The 21715-nt window shown below is 45.0% G+C and overlaps 1 protein-coding gene across 1 annotated transcript in view; it reads right to left on the bottom strand.

Moving 5' to 3' along the window:
* Positions 1–20735, bottom strand: part of LMAN1L (lectin, mannose binding 1 like) — a 39540-nt gene extending 18805 nt beyond the window's left edge. Inside the window, exons 1-6 of the mRNA XM_027857244.1 lie at positions 20561–20735; positions 10783–10937; positions 10350–10457; positions 10192–10253; positions 8871–8970; positions 7384–7507 (exon numbers count right to left, since the gene is read on the bottom strand). Coding sequence (XP_027713045.1) covers positions 7384–7507; positions 8871–8970; positions 10192–10253; positions 10350–10457; positions 10783–10937; positions 20561–20735 — 724 coding nt within the window. The remainder of the gene's footprint in view (positions 1–7383; positions 7508–8870; positions 8971–10191; positions 10254–10349; positions 10458–10782; positions 10938–20560) is intronic.
* Positions 20736–21715: the final 980 nt, after the last annotated feature.

The raw sequence follows: 21715 nt of genomic DNA, 5'->3' as shown, positions 1-21715 counted from the left end.
AAGCTTGGTCTCTATCCAAACAGCAGCCTGGTCCCTATGGGCCAGCAGCAGGGGCCGGAGACTGGGGCCCACCTGTCTGGGCTGGTAAATGCCCAGTGATCAGGTCACTGGGGTCTGACTGAACTTTCATGTTCAGTACCAGCTCCTATGCCTCTTCCCCTGAAGGAGAGAGATAAGGTACCCCCAGAAGGTGTCCAGCAGAGCTAGCCTTTGGCTTCTGACTGGGCCTTGTGTCAAAGAGCCCAAGTCCTCTGTGGTGAGGTGGAGAGGAGAGGCCTGGTGTTGACTTCCCAATAGTGATGGAGGGCTCTCTCATTGTTTTCTAATAGAATATGAAGAAGCAGGATGGAGTGAACAGTGCCTTCACACCTGCAGAAGGTTCCAGGCTAAAGAACCTTCCAAATGCAGTCCCTGAGAGGGTCTGAGGTTCAAGTCTCACCGTCCTGGTCCAGGGATGGAGAAAGCAGAGATAGGCGTGAACCTCTACCTCTGACGTGGATAACATAGTGGACTTCAAGTCATGAAGACCTGAACCTGAATCCTGCCTCACACACTTACTAGCTATGTGACCCTGAACAAGTCACTTAACCTCTGTTTGCCTCAGTTTCCTCATCTATAAAATGGGGCTTATAATAGTACCTACCTCCCACAGTTCTTATTAGAATCAAATGAGATAATGAATGTCAAATACACAACTGTGGGCCACCTATCTGAGTGCTTAGTGGAGACCTAGGATATTATTGATTTCTAAGATGGGGTGCAGGAGGTCCATCCTTCACATGTCGCAACAGAGTCCAGAAAGAGAAGAATGCTTCAGTCTTTGAGAGCTGACAGTCCATGATAGGTAAGGGCTGGCTGAGGACTGATTTCTTGATGGGTCCCATAGGTGTAGCTAGGAATTTTAGCATTTAAGGCAAGAGATATGAAACTCATCCTCAGATGAGGAGAGAAGGACGCAGAACAACACCCTATGGAACATCAATACAAGGCTTGTCTTGGAAAGGAACTCACTCCAGTGCGCCATCTTGTAGCTTCCTATTTTAACTTATTGTTCTCATTGACTTGGTGCTCAGCTCTGTTGCTTCTGTGTTGCTGGGCTGCACCTTCTAAGTTCGGTGCCCTAGGGAAAAGCTCCATTTGCCCCACCCAGGTTACAGTTCTGGTCCAATAAGAACAGAAGACACCACTATTATTATTACCTTCCAATTTCCTACTCCAAACCCCTATTCAGGGTTACTAGTCCTCTGTTAGAGAAGACTAAATTCAGATCAGTTTTTTCAATTGATACGTCACATCATTGACACCACTAAAACATCCCAGTCTTTTTCACATGAACCCTTCATATGAATCCTCTAGTCATGTCTCCTTCATTTATAATTACACATGTGTGTGTTTGCTTTTAATTTCATAGAATCATAGCATTAGAGGAAAAAGGGTCATAATAAATCATTTATCCCAATTTCATTATTTTACAAATGAGCAAAGTGAAATACGGAATGAAATGACTTTCTAGATGCTCCTGCGTATGGATGACATTGTGTATATTACGTCAAGGGCTAGAACACTATCGGATCTCTCCAGTGAGATGCGCGGTCACTCAGAAGAGATTGGTCTAACAATCCATACAAGAAAAACCAAGTGAAGAAGCCTAGTACCCAGATTATGATATGCAGTTGGGTGGGCAGCCCACTGAGTTAATCCATCAACACATATCACATAGCCAGGAATTGAATAGGAGGAAGAGAAAAATGTGTCTATTCTCTGGGAAAGCATGTAGCGATCTCATGCTAACCCTACTCATAACCCCATGTTTTAAAATGTGTAGCCAATTATGTTATGGTTCTGTTGCTTCATGTATAGTGAGTGCCTCATATGGCCCACTGCATCTAAGCAGGCTCCAGCCATGCTTCCCTTTACACTTTGGTCATCTTCTTGCTACCAGTTCCCTCTGCCCCTTAACCCTACCTTATCTCTTTCCAGTTCTGGTACCACAATCAATTCAATACTGCCATTGCTACTCAAAGAGGCAAGACAATCAACTTCTTTATGGCTCTACTCACCATCTCAGTAACTTTCTAAACCATAACATGCCTCCCTGGCTCCCACTCATCTATTTGCATTGCCTTGCCTTCTTAGAACATAAAAGCATTGAAGGCAGGTTCTTTCTTTGCATATTTTTTTATATTCCCAGTGCTTAGTACAAGAGTTTGGCACATAGTAAGTATTCAATAAATGATTTTTCATTCGTTCTTGAAATAGCATAATGGCTGAAGAATCAAAATCTTGGGTGATCCTAAGGGCAATGGGGAGGCATATGGTGGATGTGAATAGGCTATGCTATGTTATCAGGGCTGACCTGGGCATAAGAAATGGCCTAAGATCCATCCTCAAGGATGTGTATGACTGGAAGCAAAAGTGGGCTGGTCATGCAATAAGGATAAGAGATTAGAGAAGGGCAGCTTGAATGTCCTTGAATGTTTGTCTTCTTGAGCTATCAAAGCCTCTAGCATGCTGACTATCTTCTACTTGGGATTTATGGAAAGTCTCACACAGGAAAGGAAAGTCAGGAGGGGCTGTGATGCACTTCAGCGTAGGGAATATCCACACCATGGAGATCTTAGATCTTAGAATTGAAGGATTCCGGTAAAAGCAGAGTCATTTATATTTGTGCCTGTTAAAACTTGTCCTGATAGATTTAACCTCTCATTCTAGTCCATCGAGATTCTTTCAAATCTGGGTTCTATTGTCCCTTGTTTTCACCATCTCATTCAGTTTTGTGTCATTAACAGCTTTGAAAAACATACCAATGGAACCATATGGTTAAAGATTAGAGCTGGAAGGGACCTTAGAGGCCATCTGGTCCAACTCCTCATTTTACAGGTGAGGAAACTGAGACCCAGAGAGTTTAAGTGACTTGTCCAAGGTCATAAAGCAATTAAATGTCTGTGGGAGGATTTGAAACCAGGTCTTCCTGACTCCAAGTCCAGTATCTTATCTGTTATACCATGCTGCCTCTAGTGATGATGGAGCTTGGTTGATCTAGACCTGGGACTTCCAAGGGGTCATGGCACACCTGGAGCCTGATCTTGAAGGATAGCAAGTAGAAACAGGAGGCAGGGAGTCCTAATTTGAGCCCAACAAGGGAGAATCTGAACAGCATGAGTCAGGAGCCAGTGCCAAGGAGGAAGGCCACTATAATGGGAATCAGGAATCTAGCTGTGTTGGGAAGTCAGTACATATAAAACCAGAAATCAAATCAAAATGTCAAATAAAGCAGAGAATGCAAACTTTTTGAGAACTTTTTCTGTCTTTGTACCTCCAGGTGCTTAATAAATGTTTGTTGATTGATTGATTGAGAGGTGCTTACAGTGGAGCTTAGGATGCAAGCTTCGGTATTGGTGGTGATGGCTAATAGTATGCCCTGGCATCCTGATAGCTGCAACTCCTTCTTGTACATAGGAGCTGCCTCTGCTCTTCAATGTCTATATGCCACTACACCTGGTGGTGATAGGGCCAAGAGAGTTCATGTGTTTGATAAAAAACACTGAACAGGATAGAGTTGAGGAGAGAAACCAGTGGTACTCCATTAGAGATCATTCTTCAGGTTAACACTCTTCAAGGATAGTTGTTGAATCACCTACGAAGTTACGTGACTATAGAATCATCCAACCATCTTGTGCACACACATGTCACCTAGGACTTTAGAAAGTCACTTTCCTCCTTATGTGTAAAGGACAGATGACTTCTAAATATCCTTCCAGTACTAGGCTTATGAGTGAGCCCATGATCCTCTAAACTGATGGGGGTTGGGGGGGTGTAGAGGTGGGGGGTGGATTGGATTATCTTTAAAGTTCTTGCCAGTTCTAACCCTCTGAGAGCTCACTTTCCCTGTAGAGACTTTCTTCCAAGAAATTTTGCTGAAATTCATATATTGTATCTACAATATCCTAATTGTTGAAAAAAAAAAAAGGAAATGAGGCTGGTTTGGCCTAACCTACTTATCCACGCTGATTGTTGGAGTAGACCGAGCCTGATTTGGAATCAAGGACCTGGGTTAAAACAATGGCTTTGCCAGGCCTAGCTGCATGACCTTGGTCAAATCACTTTCCCTCTCTGAATCTTTGTTTTTCATTTTCGAAGGATAGGGCTGGGGTGAGATGACCTGTAAGCTGTTTTCCACCTCTAAGTCCTATGATCACCATCTTACCTAAGTATCCACAAGCTAGCTGATGAAAAATCCACTTTTAGAATTTTGCCAGTTCTCAATATCAAACTCACTTGTCTAACTTTGTAGAATCTACTTCTCCTTGATCCTTTCTAAAATGGGACCATTAAGAGATATCTCGTGGTAATATCTCTCCAATTTTCCATGATTCTTCAGAGAAGGCAGACCGCAGGTCAATGATCCCATCTACAAGTTCTTTCCATATTCTGGGATGTCATAAGTCAGGAGACTTGAACTCAGAACAGCTTTATGTTTACTTGTATCTCCATACCTACTTTGGACTCCAACTTCTTCTTAACCACTTCTGATCTAATCTTTCCAGAATGAAGAGCATTCATCTGGATGGAGACATTTTAGGAGTTGAGTAGTTCTGCCTTCTGTCTATTGTTTGTTAACATTACATCATCTGTCTCTAAGCATTTGACCTGTTCTTTGTATTGCTTCACACTTAAATTTTAAAGATCCCTTTTTTTGTTGTTGTTGTTGTCCTTAACACTATCCACAAATCTTGGCTCATGCTGGACTTGACCTTTTCCAACAGTAATTTTATAAGTAGATGGCATTCTTTTGTTATATGCCACAGTTTCCATTTATGTCTGCATCCTTTTAAAAACTTTAGCTCATCTGAGAGCTCCCCGTGCAGCCACACTTGTTCTTATACATGACACTCTCTCTATGCCTTCTCATACAATTATTTATGATTATATTGTTTATAATTTCATTTTTTTTGAACCTACAAGGTCTCCCCATTTTCCTACAAAAGAAAATACACATTTATTTGCTTGGCATCCAAAGCCCTACCACAATCTGGATCTATCCAATCTATCCAATCTTACCTCTCCTGGCTCTCCACTGTTTTAGTTAGATCAGATTCCTCACTGTCTCCCAAACTCACCTCCAAGCCTTTGTTCATAACATTCTCTGCTCTTGGAATGACCTCCCTTCTCTCTCCAATTATCTCAATGTTACCCATCCTTAATAAAAAAAAATCTAGCATTTCTATGCCACTTTTAAGGTTTACAAAGTATTTTTACATATCATCTCATTTAATACTCACAACAACCCTGAGAAGTAGGTGCGATTATCATCCCCCTTTTCCAGATGAGAAAACTGAGGCTGAAAGAGTTTAAGTGACTTACCAAGGTCATATAACTAGTATATGTCTAAGGTAGTACTTGAACTCAAGTCTTCCTGACTCCATGTCTAGCATTCTATCAAGTGTACCACCTGGCTGCCCCCCATCCTTCAAAGCTCCTACCCCCATCCTATCTCTGTTAAGGAGTCATCCTCGACCATGCCAAGTATGATGCTCTCTCTCCCTCCTCTGACCTATTCTAGACCTTAGTGTCTGTAGAGCTCATCTGGTCTTTACCAAATCCTATTATTAATTATTCTTTGACTATTTATGTATGGAAGTCTTATTCTGAGACCAGCCAAGGAGAGGGAGTCTATCTTCTTCTCCATTCTCCTTCACAATGACTTGTAGGATAAGGCAATGCTGCGTTTCCATCAGGGTCATTCGTGGTATAATCTTAATCACTGCAATAACTCTCCATGGCAGTCTTCTTCCAATGTCTTATCATGGTGAGACTCTTGAAGACTATTAAAGCAGAACACAAGCCTTGGTAGGTCCTCACACACTGGAAAGGCTTCAAGTTTAGGCCTGTAAATGACCTCAGTGTTTGTTTCCTGAGGGCTAGACCATCTAAGTGCAGAGATCTCCTCAACAAGATGATGGGTTCTTTTTTTTTTAAATATGGAAACTCATGAATATTGGCTACTAAGATATGGAAGGGTTGCAATCTGCAACCAATGAAGAGGAAACAATCATTTATTAAGCACCTGCTCTATGCCAGGCACTGTGCCAAGCACTTTACAAATATCTCATTTGATCCCCATGACAACCCTGGAAAGTAGGTATTATTACTATCTTCATTTTACAATTGAGGGAACTGAGGCAGACAAAGGTTAAGTGATTTGTCTGGGGTCACAAAGCTAGTAAGTATGTGAGGCCAGATTTGCACTCAGGTCTTCCCAGCTCAAGGCCCAGCACTCTATCCATTGAGCCATCTAGCTGTTTCTAGGCATCCACCTTGATGAAATCATGGATCCTTGAAACCTTGAAGAAAAGGAACCTATGTTTTGAAATAACCTAGGTTCTTTCTCTTGCAATTTCCCCAGCTCTCAAAGCACCAGAGAAAAGCAAAAAATAGGGGAGGCTGGGCATTGTGTAAAGTTGAGTACTATCTTGCTATATTTAAAAACAGTTAGAAAAAAACAGTCAATCTACATCAGGGACCTCCAAAAACTCAATATGAGTATGGGATCTGCTATGTAGTATAAAATGAGGACTAGTCCATCTGTTAAAGAGGAACCCTCCTACTCTCCTGGGCATCAGTGGGCCAGAATTGGCAGCTTTGGAAGCTTCAGGGATTCCAGGAGAGTCCAAACAAGAGAAGAAGGCAGACATACTGAGAGGGAACTCCAGGTATATGGGGTGCTGGTGGAGGGATGGAGAAGGGCAGATGATGAGCGGTGGTGGCCCCTGACAGACTACCCAATAGCTCCTGCCTCAATTGGGAGAGGAAAGGGAGAGGTTTCAGACCCTCACCAGAGTGACAGAGTGGCTAGGAGTTTTGTTGTATCTTTTTTTGTTTCCAATTCTAATCAGTTAATGTACTATAATCTTTCATGCAAATGTATATTCCTCTGGGTAATGCAAAATTAATAAGATGTTAATGAGAGTTGAGACAAATTTGATAAATTCATGAAATATTGTCTGATAATCTTTGAACTTTTAACTACAGATTAAACAAGGTGAGATAGAACTGGGGCAGGCACTAAGGGTCTAATTGCTGTTTGGAAGACACAAGTTGGTGATTTCTTGCATGGCCAAGACTTAGAAGAAGGTCTGGGCTCAGAGTCAGACATTATGCTCTGAATAGATACTCTAGCCAAGCCCCTAGGAGGCAAGTGGGCCTGATTTGCTCACCCACCTGTCTTTTTACTCTTTGAGCTCATATAAGGTAGGTGACTTTGTAAAGAGTCATCCTTACAGGGAAAACAATAACATACTCTTTCATGGTTTCTCTCAATCAAGGCCCCAGTGGGGGCTACGTCTTCCTGCCAGCCTCCCAGGCTCATCTGTGGGTCCTTACCTGCTAGGGTGCCAGTGGCTGCTGAGACCCCAAAGAAGCCTCCAGGGGGCAGAAGAAGGGGCCCCACTTCAGTGCAAACTTCATCTATTGCTCCCTGGTTGGTGAGGCCATTGTTCACAGATACCTGTGAGGGGTAGATAAGCAATAGAGAAGGAGCTGGAACCTTTCTTTAGGTCTTTGCTAGTACTTGGTACCTCACTGACTTGGTGGCAGGTGAGAAACCTCACTGAGGTCCACGTGCACATGCATGACTTGGTCAGCATTCCTGTAGTCAACGTTCAGAAGCATAAGCATGAACACAAGGTATTCTGGGTATGTTCAGGCTCACAAAAATATTGGTGTTTTGTGTCTCATTTTCAAAGCTTTGTATTTTAAAAGTAAAGTTTAGTTGTTGATAGCAAAATTGAGTTTAGCTATGTTTTTTGCTTCTTTAGTTTATTTGATAAATAAAAATAATGTCTTGTATGACTGAGCATTCAATAAATGTTCTCCTGGAAAAAAAAAAACCTCCTTGGGTGCATATACCAATGAAACATGTTGTCCCTAGATGTAAGGAAGTAATGCAATGCTGAGATTGAGATCAGAAGGTCTGGCATCTGTCACTGACTTGTGACTTTGGGAAAATGCCTTCATTTGTTTTCTCATCTTATAGTACATCCCCTAATGAAAGAGCTGTTCTGAGGAACCAAGTAGATAATGTATATAAATAATCATAATAATAATAATAGTAATAATAATAATAATGATCTACATGTATTTAAGGTTTGTCCAGTATCATATGCTTCAAGGATCTGTAACCTGGTTGGTGCAAGGCCCTCCCTCCATGGACACAGATTATGCTCCTTTCCAGAACTAATTCAGTAGAAGGTCTTAAAGAGTAGCTACGGCTGAAAAAACTGAAGCTGAGGCCTCGCTCTACCATTTACACCTGTGTGAGTTTGGGCAAATCACTCAACCTCTCTGGGTCTCCTATTTCTTATCTGTAAAATGAGGGGATTGGACTAAATGGTCCTTCCAGCTCAACATCTAAGATCTTGTAAAACAGAAGATGAGCTGCTTTGAATTTAGCTACGCTGGTCCTCAAACGACGCAACATGCAGGCAATCACTGGGCCACCTTCTGGCTTGGCTAGATCCTTCCTGAGCTTTCACTCTGAGACAGAGCCTTTGAGGACCCTGGTACTGTCATCTCTGTACCTCAAGCAGGATTCAGGAGAAGCTTATACTTAGAATACTATGAAAGTATGAACTGGATCTAGAGAAGTGTGAACTGGACCTAAGAGTGTTGGGTGTGACCACCCCCTTGCTGCTCAGAGTTCGCCAGAGGCGTTAGCTAGCACAGCACATCTGTGCTCCCCCATGCTCACACGCCTCCCTCCCCCATCTAAGGAGCCTGATAGATTTTAGTTGGTGCAGGAGGGTGGAGGCCCACGTGCTGATGGGAGTGGCAAAATGACCCAGGGTAAGCCCTACTCCAGGGTTACTCACCCGAAGCTTCTGCTCCCAGTAGGTGATTCTAGCTCGGAATGGGTATAGCCGGTTCCGGAAATCCCGAAGACATGAGCCCAGTACCTGTCCCCCTCCATCTCTGGAAGACATTCATTCATACACAGGTCTGATTGTGTTATTCCTCTCCTTAAACCTGTTAAATTACTCTCTATTGCTTGTCAATTAAATGTCAAACTATTTAGCCTGGCATTCAAGGCCCACATAATCTGACTCCTATCTACCTATGTTCCCACAAACTGGGCTACTCAATGTTCCCTGATCTCCTCTTACCCTCTCCATCTATCTGCACAGTCTCCTGTATGTGAACATCTTGACCTACTTGAAATCCTTCCCTTTCTTCAAGGTCTACCTTGAAGGTGTCATCTCCTCCATGAAGCCTTCCCAGATTCGCCCATGAAGAAGCGAACCTTCTCAAATCCTTTAGTATTCTCTGTTTGGCCTTTGCTATGCACTCAATCCAATTCTAACTTGTGTCCCATTTATCTGTGTACATGGACACGTATTATAACTAAGACACGGTCCCCGCTCATATGGAGTTTAGGCTACATTTATATTTTCTTAGACCAGGGGTGGGGAACCTGCAGCCTCGAGGCCATATGTAGCCCTCTAGGTCCTCAAGTGTGGTCCTTTAACCAAATCCAAACTTCACAGAACAAATTCTTGTATTAAGGGGATTTGTTCTGTGAAGTTTGGACAACTATACAGTTGTTCAGTCATTCAATTGTGTCTGACTCTTCATGACCCCATGGACCATAGCACACCAGTACTGTCCATGGAGTTTTCTTGGCAAAGATACTGGAGTTGTTCATAATTTCCTTCTCTAGTGGATAGTGACTTGTCCAGGATCACACAGCTGATAAGTGTCTGAGGCCAGATTTGAACTCAGGTCTTCATGACTCCAAACCCAGCTCTCTACCCACTGAGCCACCTAGCTACTTCCTTTCGATATAGAGTAGGAATTCAATAAATATTTATTGAATTGAATTGACAACTTAAGTTTCTTCCTTCCTTAAACAATAATTCAGTAAGCAACTTATCATCATAAGTAATAGACTCAGAACCAGGAAGGACCTCAGGTCATCTAGTCCAACACCCTCATTTTACAGATGAGGAAACTGAGGCACAGAAAGGTTTAGTGACTTGCCCAAGGTCACACAGGCAGTAAGGGTCAGGGGTAGGATCTGAACCCAGAATCCTGGAGCTTGAGTACAACATTGTCAAGGAAGTGAGGGGGCTCAACCAGTGAGCTTCATCCTGTTCGTTCTCAGGGCTGGGGTGAGATAAGAGGGCAGACCCTTACCTGAGGTGGTCATATGGAATTTGTCCATCATTTGCCAAAACCTGGATGACAGGGTTGTTCTTCTGTGGGAGGAACAAGTGAGGTGATTGGCCTGAGCCCTCCAATGCTCCTGGGGAACTTTGGATGGACCAGGTCAGAGAGTCTGCAGCACAACTCACCTGGTCATCATTGTCATAAGAGTCAAAGAGGATCCCGATGCCATCCCAGAAAGCGGGGCCACCTAGGGCTGGACCAGTCTGGCCTCTGTCCCGGATATACCACACTGCCTGTGGGTACCAATAGCCCAGTCAGCCATCCCTGGCATCTGGCAGCCTCTGGTAGCTAGCCTCGGGCCAAGGTGGCCAGTCCTGTTCCAGTCAGCTATGTGGAGGGATATAGTTGGAGTTCCCGATTCCTGAGGGCCTCCACCCTGGGGATCCCTACCTGGCCAGCCTCAGTCCTCCCCTATTCCTGGCAACTGCTCCTGGTCCTCTTTTCTAAAATGTAACTCCTTCTAAAGGGAGATGCAGCTGTCCCTATCAACCTAGGGAGAACAGGAGCTCCTCCGACAAGAGAGGGCCCCCTGGAATGGACAGAGGGATCACTGCTTACCATCCCTTCAGCTCCCAGGCGGCCCAGCCCAGATACATGGAAAGCCACTTCCACCTCCCAGTTGGGAAAGGGGATGGCAGCTTGGGTCCACATGGCTCCACTCTTGTTCCTCATGGATGGGGCCAGCCTCACCTCCTCTAGTCCAGGAATGGCATCTGTAGGTATTCAGGGATTACTCAGAGACATGGGCCATCCTTCTTCCTCAAGGAAGCTGCCTCCTGGAATCTCTGCACACTGCCTAACAAAGGCACATCACTCATTCATTCACTCACTCAGTAATTCATTACATGAGCCTTTCATTCACTACTTTATTCATTCACTTCATTAATTCATTTATTCACTGATTAATTCATATATTCACTCATTCATTCACTTAATAATTCATATTCTTCATTCCTTCATTCATTTATTCATTCATTCATTTCATTCATTATTAGTTGAGGGCCTCCAGTGTGCCCAGCTCTGTGCCAAATGTTATGGGGGAACCAAGAGAATCATTGAATTTCAGAGTTGGAAGGGAGCCCAGAGGCCATCCAGACCAACTCACACCTGACCAAACATCACTTTACCACAACACTCAGTCATATGATCGTCTACCTAGAGTGACAGGGGCCCCTGAGGACAGTGAATCTGATCCCTTCATTTTGCAGGTAAAGAAACTGAGGCCCAGGGAGATAAATGCCCAAAGTCTATCAAAAACACCTACCTTCTAGGGTTGTTGTGAGGATTAAAACATAAACATAGTCAAACATAGGTAAATGTGTCAACATATGTAAATGCACTAACATAAGTAAAGTGTTTTGCATTATACAAATCCTAGTTATTGTTATTGTTGTTACTAATTAAATCGCTGCTATGTGCCAGGCACAGTGCTAGGGGCTGGAGGTACAAAGACAAAAATGAAATAGTTTCTGCCTTTCAGGAATAATAAATACCTGAGCCAAATGGTGCCCCAGGCTTTGTCTGACAAGCTACAATGAAGGAGGTCCCTGTTTTCTGAGACAGTCCATGACACTTATGGATAACTCCCAAGGGGAGGAAGTTTTGCCTTCCATCAAGTTTACACAAACCTCTTCACAATTCCCTCTCCCTCCCCCTAGTACTGCCCTTTAGGAATAGGCAAAATGAATCAAATCCCTCTAACTCATGATAGCACCTTAGATCCTTAAAGCCAACTATGGCACTCCCCTTGAGTCTTTGCTCCAGGCTAACTATCCACATTTCCTTCAGCTGATCCCCATAGGGTGTGAACTCATTCTTAATTGCCCTCTTCTGGACATACTCCAGCTCCTTAATGTTCCACTTAAAATATGATATTCCCAAACTGAACATAATTCCCCAGATGTGATCTGATGAAACCAAAACATTGCAATATTAGCTCTTCTTTATTCCTAGATGTTCTATCTTTCTTAATGAAGCTTAAGGTTGCATTTACTTTCTTGACCTCCATATTGTGTTGTTGACTCAAATTGGCTTGCAGTCCACTAAAACTGCCAAGCATTCTCTCTTTTTGGGGGGATTAACTGGTGTCCATCCACTCCTTCCCTATCTTTCACTTGTGACATTGATTTTTTTGAACTAAGGGTAAGAATTTACATTTATTAGATTTGGCCCAGTTATAGCCTGTCAAGATCTTCCTGAATCCTGGCTCTGTCACCCAGCGTGTTAACTGCCCCTCCAAGTCATGGCATCTATCCCTTTATCCAAGTTACTGTCTTCTAACTTCTCCTCCATACAGTCACCAAATTGCTTTTTGAAAACAGAAATCTGACTGTGTCATTTCCTTACACAAAACTCTTCAGTGGCTCCCTGCTGTTCCAAGGGTGAAATAGAAAATCGTTAGTCTGCCATTCTAAGTCCTTCACAATCTCCTTCCCACTTGCCTGACAGTTGACTATCTTCCCTTCATACACTTTATATTCCAGTTAAACTGTCTATGAGTATACAACATGTCATTTCTTGCCTTTGTGACTGCTCTGGCACTTGCCCATATCTGGGAAGCAGGCCCTCCTCATCTCTGCCTTGGAGAATCCCAACTTTCTCTAAAGCCTAGCTCAGGTACCACCTCCTATTCAAGACCTTTCCTGACCCTCTTACTCCCCTAAGTTATTACTGCTTTCCCTTACTATTGAAATTACTCTATATTTACTCTTCTCTGTACATCTGTATATCTTCTTGGCAGAATGTAAGTTCCTTGAGGGTAGGGATTGTTTTGTACCCACTTTGTGCCTAGCACAGAACCTTGCACATAGTTTGTCATTGTTCAGTTGTTTTCAGTCATGACCTCATTTGGGGTTTTCTTGGCAAAGATACTGGAAGTGGTTGGTCATTTCCTTCTCCATCTCATTTCACAGATGAGGAAACTGAGGCAAGCAGGGTTAAATTACGTGCCTAGGGTCACACAGCTAGCAAGTATCTGAGGCCAGATTTCAACTCAGGTCTTCCTGACTCTAGGCCTGACACTCTATCCACCGTGCCACCTAGCTGCCCCTAGTTGCCTATAGTAGGTGATAAATAAAAATTTCATTGTTGATATAATTGATTAAAATGTTAAACTGCATAAGATGAAGCACAGATTCCTTGGTCACTCCATTGGAGACCTCCTTCCAAGTTGACATTGAACCATTAATGACTGTTCTTTGAGTCCAACCATTCAACTAATTCCAAATCTGTCTAATTATACTGTCACATAGGCCACAAATCTCCATCTTTTCTTCGAGAAGAACATGAGAGACTTTGACAAATGTTTTACTAACCAGCATTACCTGGATCTACCAGTTTAGCAACCATGCCCCCCCCCCCCAAAAAAAAAGAGTCTGGAATGAACTGCTCTCCATGAAATGGTGCTGGTACTTTGTAATCACTGCTTCCTTCCCGAGATGTGCACCATCCATCTCTTTAATAACACGTTCTGGGATTTTGCTAAGAATCAAAGTCAAGCTCCCTGCCAAGCTCCACTTTGCAGATTACATCTTCTTCCCCTTTTTGAAAATCATGCCAACAGTTGCCCTCCCATCCTCCATGATTTTTCAGAGATCATTAGCAGTGGCTCAGCCATTCATTATACCTGCCCATTCATTCAGCACCCCAGGGACATAGTTCACTTGGACCAGGTGACTTCAAGGCAGCTAAATGCTTCCTTACTAGTGCCTTACTTATCTTGGGTATCAACGCCCAATCAGCCATTTTTACTCTATGCTTTTCTGTTCAAGGGTCATTCTCCCTGTCTGAGAAAACAGGCAAGATAAATCAAATTGGGCAGCTTCACCACTTCTCCATCATCAGTCACTGTCAGCCCTTATTCCCCCAGCAGGGGGTCTCCTTTTTTTTCCTCTTTTCAATAGAGCTTGAAAAACTCCTATTTGGTTATTATTCATTGGTTTCCTTGCCAGTCTCGGCTTATTCACATGCCTAATTTTCCTGAGATTATTCTTATATCATTCCATTGCACCTCTGTATTCATCAGGAGCTACCTGGCCTTGCTTTTATTTTGTGTACATGCCTTAAAAAGACATAAACTGGTTAGTGAGCTCTCTGTGCATCAGTGTTCTCTACAGGTAACTTCTCTATTCCCTCCCCATAACGATGGTTTTTGTATGTGTCTTCTGACTCTGATCTTTAAGACCTCATCCCTCCCATAGAAAGAAAGTCAACCTTGCCTTTCTCTGGACCCTTTCAAATCTCTTCCAACATTGAAGGTCCATCTTTACTCCCCTATCATAGCTTCTAAGATGAAGTACTCATTTTTCCTTAAGATTTCCATCTATTTCCACCCCAGACACCAATTCCTCTGTGTCAGTAACAATCAGATACAGGATAGAATTTCCCCTTGTTGGTTCTGGCGCCTTTTGAAGGATGAAATTATCATTAAGGCAAGAAAGGATTAACTGCTCTGCTCTTGGCAAAAAGTGCTCCAGCAGATGTCTGGAAATTGAACCCCCACCCCCCCCCCCCCCCCCCGCGCCAGACACAATTCCAGCTCTTGGGGAAGTCACAGCATAATTAGAGAGACAAGACTTACACATGAAATAATGAGGGCAGATCAGCCAAACTCCTTTTACAGATGAGAAAATTTGAGGCTGAGAAAGGGCAAGAGACTTTGTCCAGAGTCATGTAAGGTAGTGGTTCAGACTTGAAGGACTCAGCAGGTCAAAGGAGGAGGAGAACACCTTTGGTTGGGCACAGGAGACAGTCAAGGGGGACTTACTGGACGGGCCTTGAAGGGTGGGTAGATTTTCAGGAACGGGAGAAGAGGAAAAACAATCTCGCTCTGGGGAAACAGCTTGAGCAAAGATTTAGGGGTGAGAGTAAGACAGGAATTTATTGAGCTAAGCTTCTTTGTCAGTTACTGTCACTGTGGTAGACGCTAGGAATGCAGCAGCAACAATTAAACAATCTCTTCCCTCCAGGAGTTTACGCTATATTGGGGGAAAGAACATGTTGAGCAGATACAAATTACATACAGTGAATACAAAAGAGATTTTTTTTTTTGCGGGGGAGGGGGTTGGAGCACAAGATCGCTAACAATTGGGAGCATAAGGAAAGGTCTCCTTGTAGGAGGTGACAGCTGAGTTGTGCTTTGAAGGAGACTAAGGATTCTAGGAGGCAGAGGTGAAAAGGGAGAGCATTCCAGGCATAGAAGACAAAGGCCCAGAGGTAGGAGATTGAGTGTAATGGACAGGGTCAGGATGTAGGCTAGTTTGGCTGGAATGTAGCATGAGACCAGGAGTAATGCAAGCCCAGGCTGAAAATATAGGTTGGAGTCGGATTGTGAAGGGCTTTAAATGTCAAACAGAGATTTATATTTTATCCTAGAGAGAACAGGAAACAGCTGAAGCTTCTTGGGCAGGAAGTATGATCAGAACTGCACTTTAGGGATATACATTTTGCAAATAGATTGGAGGGACCAATTGGAAGCAGGAAGACCAACTGGGGGGCTACCGTAATAATCCTAGTGAGTGGTGACCAGTGTCTGATCTGGGGAGGTGGTGGTGTGAGTGGAGAAGAGAGGATGGGAAGAGGAGACGTGGGAAAGATAGAGTCAGTAGGATTAGTTACCTGATGGGTTGGAGGAAGCGGGTGAGAGCAGGGGAGGATGATAGAGTGGAGGAGAAGGGAGAACTCTGAGGAATGAGGGATCAGTGAAGGGCAGTCAGGACGTGTTGGAGAGACCTTGGGGGAAGGAGCATGTTGGGCTAGGAAACAGGATGCCTGGATTGAATTTTTTTTTTGCTTTAAGCCTTTAGGTTTTCTGGACCACATTTTCTTCTTTTACCTGAAGAGTGGGGAGCGAGCCTTTCCTGGGAGAGGGAGAAACTAAGGCAGATGGGGGTGCATGATCAGCTTTGGGGTCTCTGGAAGACATCACCTGTCACAGCAGGATGAGATGAGAGCTTCCTCATTTTACAAAGAAAGAAACCAAGGTTCCTAGAGGGGAAGTGATTTGCCCAGAGATCCAATGCCAATTTAGGGACAGGACCAGGGTTGGAAAATAAGCGTCAGCTCCCAGCATGCTTTCCAGTATACTCCTGCCCTGTCTGAGCTGTTAATTCATGTCATTCCACTATTGAAAAACCATGCCTGCCAAATAAAGTATAAACTCCTGACTATAGTATTCAGGGCCCTTCACAATTTGGCTCTAACCTACAATGGAGCTTCATCTCACATGGGTCCCCTTCAAATATTTGACCTCGGAGACAAACATCCTGTTCTTATCCAGTTGCGTCTCATCTCCATTCCTTTTCAGACACTCCCCTGTCCCACCTGCCATATCTGAGGTGTACTTCCTGTCCCATCCTTCATCGGGAAGCCCAACTCTGGTGACAGATCCTCTGCAAAAGTACTCTCCCTCTCCTGAGTTTCCTTTTTGTGACTTTGCTAGGCTCTCTCCTCTGAATTTATCTCACACTGCTTGCGATCAAAATGGTTCAGGGCAGCAGTTCTCAAATTGGGGTCCCCAAGATCTTTCAGGGGCTCCACAAGATCAAAAACTATTTTTATAATAATACTAAGATGTTATTTGCCTCTATTTTCTGACTGCATATCCATGTGAGGCTAGATTTCTTCACATACTTTAATCAAAACAACACATCATGACAAATTGTCTACAGAAACAGGAGTATTCATCGATCTTCTGTTAAGTCAGACATTAAAGAGACTGGCATTAAAAATATGTAAAACAATGCTGTTCTGTTCACTAATTGACAAAAATATGTTATTTTTATGAATATATTTCTTCTTAAAGATTTTAAAAATATATCCATCATAATGTCTAACACCATAAATATGGGTATATATAAACCACATAAGGAAAAATTTTAAGAATATAAAGGGATCCTGAGACCAAACATTTGAGAACTGCTGGTTTGGTGGACAGATGGCTGACCTTAAAGGTGGGGAAGACAAGGGCTCCAGCTCCTGTTCTGACACATCCTGGCAAGTCACTTAACCTCAGTGTTCTAGGCAGGTGCAGAAAAGGTCCCAACCTACATTAGGAGAGGGAATTTCCTCACCTGAGAATTCTCTATGGTCATGAATTCACAGGTATAGTCCCTATCCCCATCCTTGGTATCAGAATTATTTCTGCCCTTGTCATACCCCTCTTGCCACCTGGTCCCTGAGAGTAAAAGTTCCTCCAACCCTGGGCTGTACCTCATCTGGCTTTGTATCCCAAGCAACTAGCCAGGGCTATAACTAGGGTAAGGGAAACTGATTTTGTGCCAGGGAGTCAAATTTAGAGGGCAAAAAATTTAAGAGAAGCTGATGGCACTTGTAGACTTTTAGCTTAGTTAAAATACGAAAATGTCAGATAATGGACTGGAATAAGCTCTTCCTTATAGTATAAGCTCTATCCTCCTTACTGCTAAAAATAGGAATGGTCCTGGGTGGTACAGCTCTGGGGGGCCCCCCCCAGCCAATTAACAGTATCCTCCATGCTACTCCCCCCCTCCCCTTCCCCTGGGTTCTGTCACTTTCCTCAGCATAAAACTCCTGATTATGGCACTGTACCTAACCCAAGGTTTTGCACATAGTAGACAGCTTAATAATTGTTTGTTAAAGGGGATTCAAGGAAAAAAAAAGCAAAGTCCTTGAGGGCAGAGATTATTTGTTTTTATCTTTGTATTCCCAGTGCCTAGCGCACAGCAGGTGCTTAAAAATGCTTGTTTATTAATTGAATTTCCTTCTGTTAAAGCTTTGATCCTTGTTAAAATACAAATAGCCTTGTGAGGGGTAGCATTCACAGTAGATCCTAGTTACTTATACCTATACATGCCTTTCCTACCTTTTTAAATTACTGTTTGTTGTTAAAGAAGAAAAGGCTGGGGCCAGGCTGGCCAAGATCAGGGAGCTGGGGTCACCAAGCTAAAACTTGGCCCATTCACAATTCTAAAGAGGGCCAGCCCTAATTGGGAAAGGAGATGTTGCCAGCTGCCAGCCCAACCACAGCCCTCCCTTCTGCTGATCCCCCCTGCCCCCAACCATGTGCCAACCTGGAAACTGGCACAAGTCCCAGGTCTCTGTCATTGTCTTTCCCCCTCCTCCTAGTCCCTGCTGGCTCTTCCTGGAGATCTTATTAATCCCCGTGTTTGCCCTTGGGAAAAGATGCTGAGAAAGGGAAGGAATGTGGCACGGGAAAGGCTCTGAGTCAGTCTTCATTCTAGAGATGGGTAGAGCAGGCAGGAACCTGGAGATCCTCTAAGCTCACCTCTTCCTCTACTGAGGCCCAGAGAGAGGAAGCTGTTAATAAACGGGATAGCCAGAGCCAGAACCTGGGCTGCTTGACTCCCAGTCCAATCCATGGTGCCCTCTAGGCTTCCTGGAGTATCCCCTGTCCTGTGGGATGGTCTCGGGGCTGCCCCAGCCCCTCCCCCTCACCTCCTGAGAGCTCAGAGTCAATCCAAGGTAGGGACAGGTGTGGAAATCTGGTCCCACCTGAGCATCCCCTACATTGGAGGGGACACAAAAAAGCCAAGGCTGCGGTCACATTGGTTGAAGGAGGGGGAGGGGAGCTTAGGAGGCAGAGTCACAACTTCTCTGGGCCTCAGTTTCTTCATTTGTAAAATGAGTCGGATTAAATGAATACCTCTAAGGCGTCTTGCATTTCCTTCTCCCCTCAGGCGCCCTCCTTTGGGGTTCAGTGGGAGCAGGAAGGCACTAACCACTAACCAGAGGAGGTCCTATGCAGGTCTGGTCTTACCCCTGGTGGAGGACGAGGTTACCTCTGCAGTGTGATTTTAGGGGCTCTCAGAAGGTCCTATCCCAAAATATATTCTCACTCCCCAGCGCCTGAAATTCCCCCATTGGAGCTGCCTCCCTTCAAAGTCAGCATCGTCTGCTCCATATGCCTTACAAACCCTGCTGAGGGGGGGACTTTGGCCCCCACACCTCACACCTGGGAGGAGCTCTTAGATCTTGACCCAGCCTGGGGAGGAGAACTGGGGAGAAGGCTGGGAGGGAGCATCCCAGGGGAATAAGGTTGGCAGACACTTCTCCCCGACCTGTGTGCTGGGGAGAAGGAAGATAGGGCGGCTGAAAGGGGAGATGGCTGCCAGAGACAAACGGGAATGAAATGGCTCTAGCGCTGCTGGGGGACAAAGCCGCTGGGTCCCAGACCCCAGGGCCAGGAAGACAGCTGGGCTGCAAGACTTGGAGACTTCCTTGCTTGTGGGGGAGCCAAGATAGGCAGGAGAGCAAGAGTCTGGGCCCCTCCAGAGCCCTTCGGGGACTTTGGGGAGCTGGGCCCCCACAAACAACACTAAGGGAAGGCCTGGAGGTTAGAGAGGGGGGTAGGAAGGCTGTCACTGGGAGAGGGCCAGGGCCCAGGATTACAAAGCAGCTGAGTCCAGAGACTAGGCTGCTCTAGAGAGTTCCCTATAACAGGAAGGGGATGGGACATAATGTCCCCAGAAGCCTCTTCCAGGCCATGATGCTACAATCACCCAGTCATCAAACCACAGTCCTCCCTGGTACCAAAATAGAGGAAACTGAGGTAGAGGGGTGGGGCAGGCAGAAGGGAAAGACACAGAAAGAAGGGATAAAAGGTGACATAGTACAGTGGGAAAAGCCCGGGACCTTGGATCAAGAGACAGTTTAAACCAGACTCTCCTGCACATGTGACCTTGGCCAAGTCTCTTAAAGTCTCTGGGAATCAGTTTTTCTATCTAAAAAAGAGCTTCAAACTGCTAAATTACTCTCGAGTCCCTTAACTGCCTATGAGACTATGGGTGACATAGGGAAATGCCAAGTTGCAAAGGCAGAGGCACGGAAAACGGAGGCTGAAGGAGAGAATTGAGAATGTGATGTGGTCAGCTAGGCCTGCAGCTGGGCCCCAAGTCCACTGTGAGTCAATGGTACCACCAAGACCCCAAGGATGACCTCTAGCCTCTTCCCCATGTCCTTATTTACCGGTCAGATCACCTGGCTTTCATAGAAGTCCAAAGGGGTAAGGTCTGGCCCTTGAACACTGAAGTACAGATGGACAAAATTTGTTTCTGGTCCCATGGCACAGGCTGGCATTGCCAGGTGAAAAATAGTCTTGGGATGGCCTCTGCCTGGAAACAACAGCTCAACACCCACCCTCTCCCTTGGCAGCTCAATCCTTCTCTAATTCAGAATTAGAGCGCTTCAGAAGCAGAAAGGCACCTACATCCTCAGATGCCCCTGTGCTTACGCATGACAGAGGCTGGCACCAAGTGGGGGAGGGGAACAGCCCTCTGTGTCTTTTCCCACCCTTTTTGAGATTCAAGCCTGGACCCCCCCTTCTACACTGTCCCCTAACCTCCGTGGTGGTTCCAGAAGGGTATCTCTTGCCCGACGACTGCCAGCCTGGGTCCTTTGAAACTAAACTTGTACTCAAACCTTCGGTGCCAAGGAGGCGCAGCCCTGGCCTGGCCCTGGTAGGAGGGCAGCAGGAGGCAGAAGAGGTACAGCAGAGGAGAAGGGCCAGACTCCATGAGCCCCAGATCGACGGCACCTGCTCTTGTCCTGAATTATCTCCAGCAGGCTGGCAGAGTGGATCCAGTATCCACGTGGAAGAAAGGGAGGGAGGGGCTCCCAGAGCTTGGCCAGGCCTGGGGAGGAAGAAGAACTGCGGGGCACGGGAAGTCCAAGGGACTGAAGAGGATGTTTGGCACTGCCCAAGAGCCGGGCTCCTCCCTCCTTCCTTACACCGGCTGTTTGCCCATGTTGGGTGGGATCAAGTGCAAACTCTTCTTGCATTCAAGGCCCTCTGCAGCCTGCCTGCCTATCGTGACAGTCTCCTCCCCCTGCTTCTCTCTGTACATGAAGACTCTGGCCAGGCTGGTCTCCGTGCTATGCTACCAACACATTCCTATCTCCCTGTTCACACTATCCAATTGACCAAGGCTTTCCTGAGCCCCCTACCCTATGTAGGCCCTCAGAGGCATCCCATCTAGGAATTCAGGAAGCTCATGCTATATTATGATCCCCATTTTACAGTTGAGGAAACTGAGGCAGAGGTTAAATGACTTGCCCAGGGTCACACAGTTAGTTAAGTGTCTGAGGTCACATTTGAACTCAGGTCTTCCTAACTCCAGGCTCACCCAGATGCCAGTCCTGACTGTAAATGGTCCTCCCTTGGTTTTCCTAATCCACAAAATAGGGTTACCATTTCCTTCTTGCACACCCTGGCCGATGAATGAATTGGGCCCAAAACCGAAAAGGAGGTTAGAACGCTGGACTGCCTTTGGGAAGCTGCCGAGTTCTCCAAGCTTCTCCCAGAATGAAGATGTCTATCCTTTTAATGCCAATACTTTCCTGGTGGCATAGCCATGATGCTGGCTTGGGAGAATTGAAAAGGAGTCTCACCCAGAAGGCAATGGACAGTTAATCAATAGCTCCCGTGTTCCACTCTCTCCTTGGGATTCCAAAACATCTGTGGAAAAGTCCCTAACATGCTGGGTGTAAACCCCAT

The sequence above is a fragment of the Vombatus ursinus genome, unplaced genomic scaffold (assembly GCF_900497805.2).
Source record: "Vombatus ursinus unplaced genomic scaffold, bare-nosed wombat genome assembly UNPS02000749.1, whole genome shotgun sequence".
Lineage (NCBI taxonomy): Eukaryota > Metazoa > Chordata > Mammalia > Diprotodontia > Vombatidae > Vombatus > Vombatus ursinus.
Note: the sequence above shows the minus strand (reverse complement) of the source record. Positions and strands in the feature narration are given on the sequence as shown.